General features: G+C 41.7%; 1 protein-coding gene across 1 annotated transcript in view; it reads right to left on the bottom strand.

The window, feature by feature from the left end:
- Positions 1-1055: 1055 nt before the first annotated feature.
- Positions 1056-10173, bottom strand: part of LOC115622317 (serine-rich adhesin for platelets) — a 46308-nt gene continuing 37190 nt past the window's right edge. Inside the window, exons 4-5 of the mRNA XM_030516223.1 lie at positions 7380-7445; positions 1056-6521 (exon numbers count right to left, since the gene is read on the bottom strand). Of these exons, the coding sequence (XP_030372083.1) occupies positions 1978-6521; positions 7380-7445 (4610 nt within the window). The 3' untranslated portion in view covers positions 1056-1977. The remainder of the gene's footprint in view (positions 6522-7379; positions 7446-10173) is intronic.

The following is a 10173-nucleotide window of genomic DNA, read 5'->3' as shown; positions in this document are numbered from 1 at the left end:
TCGTTGCAAGTTCCGAAAATAATAGAGGCAATTAAAATTTGAAAACTACATTTCTTTTTTTTTTCCAGGAGAGCTTTTTGACAACTACATACAATAATTTGAATACAAATGGTTTTCAATATATTGTACTTGTCCTGCTTATGGATGAGCCATGGTATATGACCAGCATATATACGAACTTACTATATACAGTATATGTAGTATATAGTATACCTATAATATAGGGTCAACTCACCGTAATACACCGCATGAATAAAAAGCTGATGTGTTGGAAAAATGAATAATTATTTATATTTATCTTTAATTCTTGTTGCACATAAGAAGTTAAATTTATTTATATATGTATGTATGTATGTATATCACTTGCTATGTTTACTCATAATTGTATGTATTAGCAAAAGGTTACACATAATTATGAAATCATAATTGTATTTAATCTTTTTCATTTAGTTTTTAACACAACGCGCAAAGTTGGCAAACCTTACATATATGAAGATGTTTTATTAATTACAAATTAAAACCAAAATGTTGTTTTTATATTCTTCTTGAATTCTTCATTGTATCATACACGTACATATGTATATACTTAGTATGTACGTACAGCTAGATAGCAAACTCTCTTTAAAAGTATAAACAACGGAAACGTTTTTTAAAGCGTGTTTATGATATATATTGTATTGTATGTAAGCAGATAGTTTATAGGGTTAATGTAAGTATGTACTATAATCAGATTGTTTAATATTGCTGTGGTTTATGATGAGCGTAAGGAAGTGGTATTTCAATTGTTGAAGTGCGTTGATTACTGGCTTCAACATAAAACGTGAGTCTTTGACAACTATATGCATTTTGAATATATTTCTTGAATTATGCTTAGCATACTTTTATTTCGGAGTACTCGTACCTATAAAATTTAGTCAGTACCAATAAAAGTTCCAATGATAAGTTTTTGTGAAAATGATGTTTAAGTATTAAATACATGTTGCGCAATATTTTTATAAAACTTGTAAGTAAAATTTATTTTTTCTTCATTTTTGTAAATAATTCACAATTCTTGTAAATATTGGAATCCTCTTTATTTTCTCAAAAAATATTGATTTCATGTGTTTTATTAATTGGCTTAACGTAAATTATTTATTTTATTTATTTAATTGTTTTCGACTAATTTAAAGGCTTTTTCTTTCCTTTTAGGAAATACTTATCAAATGTTTCTATTCAATAGGTCATAAATTAGGGTTCTGTGCATGCATAAGTTTTTGCTGTTCTTAATCTAAAATAATTTTTTTTTTTTTTTTTTAGTTTTTTTTTGTTTTCTTTTTTAAATAGAACTTAGAGTAAAATTATTGAATGTGTTTACTGCAATAGTTTACCCATAATATTAATATATATTCTTAACGATTTCTTGCATTTTAGCAGGCTCTTCCAATTCCACATCATACAATCAATCTAGACCCAAGAACTTTCCATTCAAACTTCAATACTCACTTCCCTATTTCGTTCTCTGCTCTATATATTTTAGTTCGGCATCTCTCACGCTATTTTCAAATTGGAATGACCTAAATTAGAAACGTGTACTTTTTACCGAGATTTATGTTCTCTCTCTTTTCTTATTATTTTGGGCTTTTTGAATACGGGTTTCTTTGCTATGGGAAAGGGTACAGAAATATAGTGAAGTGCTATCTTGCAAACGCTCCAGAGAATTCTGGTTTTTGTTTCTATTAATGTATGTTTTTTATTTTTGTATACATGTAGTATATTTTTTTCAGTTTTGTTTGAGTTTTGGATTATGTAATAGAGTTCAACTTGCGTTCAAATGTTTTAAATGCATTAAGAAAATTAATAGGATTTTTATTGTTTTCGAAACGAATTTTCAGGAATATTTGAGAAAAGTGTTGCCCACTTTGATAACTCGTGTATATGTATGTGTATGTGGCTTAGTGTACGTGTACGTGTGCGTGTGTGTATTTGTGTGGACGTCTTTTATACGGTAAAATCGCCAGCAGCCCACGACATCTTGTAGTCATCCATATTGAACAGATCAAAAATGTCGCCGCCAGAGTTAAAAGCATCTACGGCGCCACCGCTACTCTCCATGCTGCCCACCCCCCCGTTTGTCATGCCCACCGATCCCGACGCATAATCCCCTAGCGATGCCTGAGGCTGCGTCACCGCCTGCATGAATGAGTTGAGTGTGTTCTCGAAATCGTCACACACATCCATGGGTGTGTCACTAAATTGTCCACAATTGGAGCTGGAATTTCCAACGCAACCACCACCACCGCTACCACAGTTTTCAGTGGTCATGCTGCTTATGCCGGCGTTGCTGTTGTTGTTATGATAACCACCACCATGATTGCTGCCTCCATCGCTGTTGCTGTTATTGTTGCTACCAACAGCGGAGCCATTGCCGCCAGCAAGCGTGTGTTGCGTTAATTGTGCCACAAAGCTCTCGGCATCGAAGTCCACATCGGCCTGGTGGTTGTTGTTCAAGAGACCGCTGTCAGAGCTATTCCCGTCCAGTAGCTCCGTAATCGAGGTTTGTAGGAGGGGATTGAGATCTCTTCGCTGTTCAGTGGTGGTTTTCGCGCTACCTCCCGCACTAGCACCACCGCAAAAGTTGTTCGAGTCATCGCCAATATCCATCTCAAGTTGTTGGGACATCAGTTCCAGCAGCTCGTATTCATCGAAATGATTGATCTTCGCATCGGGACTGGCACCACCCGCTATCTTGTCGCCACTGCACTTTGGCGGTGTAGCAGGTGGTGGTGTCGGATGGTGCTGTTCCAGAAAAATGTCTAGCGTCTTCGCCACACTCTCGGCATCGATGTGCGCATCTGGTTGCAGGGGCGAGGCCATGTCAATGTTTTCTGCATAGCCTTGAACAAGAGTGGTTGAGTTGGTGGCGGGAGTGGCAGAACCGTAACTGATATTCTCGCTGGCGTGCGGTGTGGTGTCCATGGATATGTCCAGCGTTGCTATCGATTGTGGTGTAGGCGGTGGTTCAATTTTTGGCACAAGTGGCACAATGCTGGCACCACCGGCCACTGTAGTAGGCATGGCTCCAACATTGCCCGCCGCGCTGAATATAGAATTAACGCTTAGATCGCTCATAAGAGTGTTGCTACCACCGGGCGTGAGTGGAGTAAGCGGCGTGATGGGCTCTAGAACGGTTTCCGGAAGCTCACCTTGCTTGATTAAAATGTCCAGCACATCGGTGACCTGCTCCGATTTAATATTTGCTGGTCTGCGCTTATTGTCGCTTGCATGTTGTGTGCAACTAATTTTAAGTGGTGGCGGTGGTGCACTTGTGTTTGTTACTGCCGGCAATGGTACGGGCTCCTCTTTAATCTTAACCAGTGGCACCATGCCCATTGATGTCGCCGCCTTCGTGGCGGCCAACTGTTTGGTGGCCTCTTCGTACTGTGGCGGCGGTGGTGCTGCGGCTGCAGCCAAGCTTGTGGGCTTTATGTCCAGCTGTATGAACTGCTGGCCCGGCTGCAGAGGTTGGAAACGCTGCCCCTGCGCTTGATGCAGTTGCAGTTGTGGTTGTGTGGTCGTTATGAATGGTTTGGCGTCTAGGGGGAAGGTAATGCTCGGCAGGGAATTTGTGCGCTGATGTCCATTGAGCAGTTTTTTCACGGGCATTGTGCTCGCGGGCGGAGCTGCTTGCACGACTGCTGGCGCCGTTGTTGTTGTTGTTAGACTAATGTTTCCCAAGGTGTGAGCCGTCATGTGTTGATCGTTGAGACCAAGCAGGAAGATAGTTTGATTGCCCTCGTTCCACACCAATCCTAAGTTATTGTGGTGCATAGTGGCTGTCGTCGTCGTGGGCGCCTTCACCTGACTTAGTGGCAACGGATTTGTGAGTATTGTCGCGGTGGTTGTGGTGGTGCTAGTGTTGCTAGTGTTGCTGTTGCTAGATATTACCCCATTAACGGGAGCTATTGTCGCGGCGGCCTGATGTTGATTGCTATTGGAATTTTTCGATTGTCGTCCCGCAGATGTGGATTTAGTTTCGACCAGTTTTGAAGCGTTTGATGTGTTGCTGGTGGTTGTTGGAATGAGTACAGTTTGTGTCTTTTGCGTTAGGAGGCGCAATTGTTTCTGTTGCTGCGCTAGTGCCTGTTGTTGCTGTTGTTGTGCCTGAGCTGCCGCGGCTGCTGCTGCCGCCGCCTTTTGCTTTTGTATCTTAGCCTCCAAATGTTGTTTCACAACCATTTTCTGGCTCATGGGCGACGGATTGCTGTTGACGTGATTACCGTTGTTACTGTTGTTCGTTGTGTGGTTGTTGTTCTGCAGTTTCTTGCTATTGGCCGAAGGAACAAGCCCATTTTGTTTGGGCGTTGTTGTCGTTTTCAGCGTGACCTTGGCCGGTATAAGTGCCGTTGTTTTCTCAAGCTGTGGCAGCACTGTCAAGGATTGCGAGGGTCCATTGCCCGTTGTCGTGATCAGCGTAATTTGCTGAGATGGAAGTGCATTCACCACCTGCGCCGTGACAGTCTGCTGCTGCTGCTGCTGTTGATTCTGTTGCTCTCGCTGCCGTATCTGCTGCAATTCTTGCTGGGATCGTTGTAATTGCCGCTGCAGTTCGTGAATCTTGCGCTGCTGTTCACGCAATAGCTCCTCATTGGACAGTATGATGGTTGCCGTTTGCGGTTGTGGTGGCAAAATGGTTTGAAGTCGCATTGGTTGAGTGGGATCCAGTTGCTGAACCACATCCATTTGCTCATGCTCCATGAGAGACGACGTCACTGGTGATTCGCCGACAATCATGGCAACGGGCTGTGGCTCGCTCAACGTACAGCTGCTCGTGTCCATAGCATCACCGATGGTTATGACCTCTGTGGCTGGTGGCGGGTTAGGTGTTGTTATCACTGTGGTGCATTCCAGGGTTTCTAGTGGCAAATAGGGCTTTAGCCGCTCTATCAACTGTGGCTTGGGTCCGGAAACGGGCAAATTTCGGCGCTTCAGATGTTGTTTCAGATCTGATACTTTCATCTTTTCCAGTCGTGTCAGATCTGTAATGGAAGAGGAGGACTCTGCATAGCTGGTAGCCGGACTGGGCGGTATGGATGAGCCCACAGACAGTGCTGGCGATGGTAATGCTGGCGGGTGCTGTTGCGATATCGATATTAGTGGGGCAGCAGAAACGACTGGTTGTGTTGCAACAATGCTGGAGGCATCGCCAAATGTCAGTGGAGCAGCACCACCCGCACTGCTCGTTATGGAAATGGTATTAGGCAGAGTGATGGGAGCTGGAACGGTGGTTCCCGCTTGAGAAACTATGGCCGGCACGGTTTTGGTCGTCACTGTGATGCTGTTGGCGCTGGTGCTCACAGTTGTTGTTGCTGCTAAGCTGGTCGGTGGCAAATTGGATCCTGTGCTGGCCGATGGCAGTATGGACTGATTCTTGTTTAGATTCTCGAGGAACTTTAGCAAACAGTTTTGCTGTTCCAACATCAGCTGATAAGAGGTTTCCTCGGGCTGTGTGTTGTCCTGCTTTTGACCTGCAGCACTGGGAGGCCCTTTATACTCGTGAAACTTTATTGTACGTGCCTTGGACACAGGCTTCGTCTTCGATTTCTTGCGGTTTTTATCCTTTCCAGGCGCATCTGACTTCACAGAGATGGGTTGCAGTTGCAAAGCCGGCGAATAGAGCCGTGTGTTTATTGACTGCGGTGGCGAGGCGATCGAGGATAAAGGACTGAGCGTTGAAGTTGTGGAGCCTAGGGAACAGGGTGAGGGTAGCATGGGTAAAAATCCGCCGCTAGGACTAGCTGTGTGTCCCGCCACGCTCTGGCAGAGCTCCTCGAATAGATTTGCCGTCTCCTGCTTAACTTTTATGCCCAATTGGCCGGCGTTTGTGGGCAATTGTGTGGGCATGGGCGGCGGTGGTGGTGGTGGCGGTGGCACAGGCGTCGAAAATGTTGTAGCCGGCTTCAGTAGTTGCGAAGAGGGCGGAGAGGTAACTACCAACTGACCGCCATTTGTGGGCATGTTTACTGCCATCGTCACAATGCCCGCTGAATTGGCAGCAGTCTGCAGCATGTCCGGGGTAGCGGCACTGCCCATACTGGTAGGCAGAAGCTGCTCAACCCGCGGCGGTGTCTGCCGGGTGTCGCTCTCCGAGCTTTGTGAGTCCTCATCAAATGTGACATAGCTATTGGGATGCTGTGGACGCGTTAGCAATCCCTCACTTGTTGCCTTAAACGAGACTAGTCCCTCTTTCACAATTTTTTCGATGGGCTTCTCTGTGTGCAAAATGTTTTTCTTAATGAGCTCCAGCGGTCCAGGACGATGTTGGATCTGTGAGTTTAGTTGATCAGCAAGGCGCGCCTTCTTGAGCATGCGCTGCTTCTCCGCCAGACTCGGATCGATGTGACACTCATCCTCCTCAAGTATATGCAGGCGCTCCAGATCCTCACGATTAGGTCGCTGTTGGATCTTTGCCTTAAGTAGATCGCTGGTCTTGGCACGCTCTAGTTGTTTGCATTGCTCGTGAATTGCAGGCGATGTTTTCAGCGCTAAATGTCAAATACCAAACGCGAAAGTTTAGGTGTGGAAGAGAGGAAAGAAAGAGAGAACAAATAGAGTTTATTATAAGCTTTGAGCTTTCATTTACAGGCGCCGCCCATAAGCATGCCACACTTTCTTTCTAGGCTTCGGCGTCAATGTTAACGAAAATTTATCATTTAAATTCAAATTTCAGCTTTCTGTGGCGTCTGTATGGGTGCGGATGTGTTTGAACGTGCGGTGGGCTGTCAACTGAATTAGTTTGTAAATTCGCGTACTTTGTTGATTTTTCTGCAACGTCTTTCGCATTTTGTTGCCCTTCTATCTTTGTGAAGCTGCGCATAAATTTATATACAATTGAAACGAGCGCATATTTGCATATTTCGCTTTTCCTGCTTTTACATTTTCCTCGCATTTGAATGCGACTATAAACGAAACGCACTTCGAACACAAACATTTCCAGTGCATAAGTGTTCGAAATAATACATTATTTCTATCTTTTAGTCTAGTGGGGCATAGAAGCACATTATCTACAAATTCAAAGAAAAAGTGCGACAACATTGTGTCATTCACGTAAGATCAATATAACTTCTTCGTAAAGTTTCAATCGCTTCGATTCTCAAACTGATGAAAACCGATCCGTTTACTTTATATTATTAGCTCCATAAATCCATAAAAGTCTATGACTGCCTGCGAGGGCTGCCTGAACTCGGCATCCCCCCCACTTCTTAACTTCTTTGCAATCAAACAAACTAGCTTTGCAACCACATTGTAGTGAGTTTGCCAATATCACAAGGTGTTAAAAGCTCCGACAATTAAATTATATCTTGCTATTCTATGATGTGAAATATGTGCACTTTAATACTTACATGGTATAATGCCTTGTTCGACAAGCTGCGAGTGAGGCCTCCTCACCATGAGCTTTACTTTGAGCGCTGTAAGATAGAAAATGGGAAACATGTTAGAAAAGTGTCAAGTTATGATACACAGTCCTCGGTAAAAGTCAAAACAATTTTAACACTAATAGTGATTATATTTTCACGCCAATGTCACTAATAATGATTGGCGTATTAACAAAATACTAAGGAATAATTAGAAATACACGTATTTCATTTATGTTGAATTTAATTTTTGTTTAATAAACTAAAATGTAAATATTCTCTTTGGAATCCTCACACTTCGCGATGCTTTCTAATCAATCTTCCTTTTTGATTCTCGCCTAAAGTGTTAAAATATATAAATACATAATTGTGATAATGGTAGCAACATAGACCCCGACACTAATCCAAAATCCCAAATAACAAATTGATGCCAATTAGCTTAACAACAATAAGTCGGCTGAGAGCGGAGGAAGGTTGAATGTTGTGTCCACTCGTGGTGCTGATTAAATTACAGCAAATTATGCATTTTGATGCGGCGCCTACCCGAGAGTCATTACATTAAGTGAAGCCATGTCCTTTCCTAAGTCCTATCTGATAAGGCGTGCATGATATTACAAGTTAAGCATACGACCTGTTGCCGTAATATCATTAGAGCAATTAACATTGTAGCATAAGCGCTGATGATGAAAAACGAAATAATACGCATTAAGATAATGCAAAAAAAATCCAATTCAAAATGAAATTAAACGGAGACCAGCTTGTCCAGTCTGCCAGCAAGGGCAACGGGTTTTCTTAGCTTTTAGGGCCGCTTGTTTTTACCTCAATGTCACATAAATGCCAAAGGCAGCAAAGCCAAAGCATTGCACGAGTTATTTCATATTTGACATTATTATTTCTGCGGTCGCAATAATAATGTTGCTGTTCATCATCTAGTGGTTGCTGCATTTGTTTTATCTTGTTAGTAAAAAGTGGTCCATATACATATTTATCTGTACACGCTTTTTGTAATCAGCTGCGCCCCAGACAAATACTTGACGCCACCAAAACGGCTGAAATTTTACAACTTGTTCACTTTGTTAAACATCAAAGTGACGAAGACGACGACACGCACACACTTTGCGCTCAATGACGTTATTAAAGTAATTTAGCCCCTTGCCAAATTCATCATAAAAAAGCAAGCAGAGTTGCCCAAAAGACGCAGAGACGCGTAATTGTCCCAGACATCAGTGGCGGCAGCTGTTGGCTGACTGACTGGCCGCCTTTCTTTTGATTAAAGTGTGCCACGCATGTATGGCAAAACAAATTTATTTGTACATAAACTGAAATAGATACCAACAGCTACAGTAATTATTCAAGATATAGAATATGAAACGATAAGGTATGATATTCGTTTCGTATTTTTCTTTCTTAATTAAAGCGCTGCAGTAAATTTTTGAATCATTATAATTCTCGTAATGTCCTGTTTAAATGGCTACCATGGTAACCTGAAAGTACTTTAGAGATTTTCTTCTGCTTACAAAATGGGAATCACAATAATACCATTTCTATTCTAAAAGCTGACTGCTCCTGTGAAGATATATCTACGGCATTAGACCTATGCTTTTCTTTGCCAGATCTTTCCATCCATTCCACCTGACCAGTCTCTCGGCATTTTTACAAAAAACAATGAGCAACAACAACTGAGCTTCTGTTCAACTTTGTTTGAGCTGCTATATTGCTTAAATAACATATAAATTGTGAGGGTCCTTAAAAACGACATATCGTGAAATCTGAAAATTATTGTGCGTGCCCTTATGGAAATAGTAGTATTACAACAATAGGGAAAACAAAATAATTTTTAAAAAGGAGTCAATAAAACGTTAATATAAAAGCATTTAAAAGCTAACCAATTTAATTTAATAGTTTTGTACCCTGAACCCCAATAGTGAATAGGGAACATTGGGATTTTGGAATCGGCTGAGCATACTCGCCTAATTCGTAGGCAACACGAGTTTATTTTCTTGTTTTTGGATTTTCACGCCTTTAATTCTTCCCTCAATTGCTAAGCTTCATCAACTGAACTTTGCTTACGTACAGTGTAGTACATATGTATGTACATACATAAGTAGCTATCAATAGACATTTTAAATTTAATCAAAACCGGTACTTTACTGTCGGAGTGTAACATTCAATTTACTATAATCTTTTTTATTTATTCTAATAATGATACTACAATTAAAAATACTTTTGATGCCAAAATGTTCGTAAGTTTTGTGCAACACAACGCATAGTTTCCATATCTTTATTTGATATAATGTAATATAATTGATAAATTCGTCCAATGGATGTACTTATAGATGGACAGGACATGTCTAGTGCGATAAAACTTTCTTTCATTCAACCACTTTTACTAACTTTTTTGTTATTGCATAAATATTTTGTGCGAGGCGCCTTAGTTATGACAGATGTGTGAGAGTGAAAACAAGTGCCAAAATAGTTTGACACTGACGTCTGCATTGATTACGTGAAATATTGGGTTTGTCTTAGCAACCTGTGCCGCTCCCAACTGATTTCCTCCTACGCACAAATGCAAAGGAAAGCAATAAAACGCAAGTTCAGAAGCTGTCAAAGTTTTTATGGTAATATTTGTTTCTTTTCGGCCCTCTCCCTTCTATGCGCCCCCACAAAAGTCGCGAAGGTCAAGTAAACAACCAACAACAATGTCAGCCGGTGAGCAAAAGAGATAACAATTAGAGTGTGTAGTCAGCGAGAGAGAGAGAGCATCATTTAGTCTAGTGCCAAC

Source organism: Scaptodrosophila lebanonensis, unplaced genomic scaffold (assembly GCF_003285725.1).
Source record: "Scaptodrosophila lebanonensis strain 11010-0011.00,11010-0021.00 unplaced genomic scaffold, SlebRS2 tig00000043-arrow-pilon, whole genome shotgun sequence".
Taxonomy (NCBI): domain Eukaryota; kingdom Metazoa; phylum Arthropoda; class Insecta; order Diptera; family Drosophilidae; genus Scaptodrosophila; species Scaptodrosophila lebanonensis.
The sequence above is the reverse complement of the archived record's forward strand: the minus strand, read 5'-3'. Positions and strand labels throughout refer to the sequence as shown.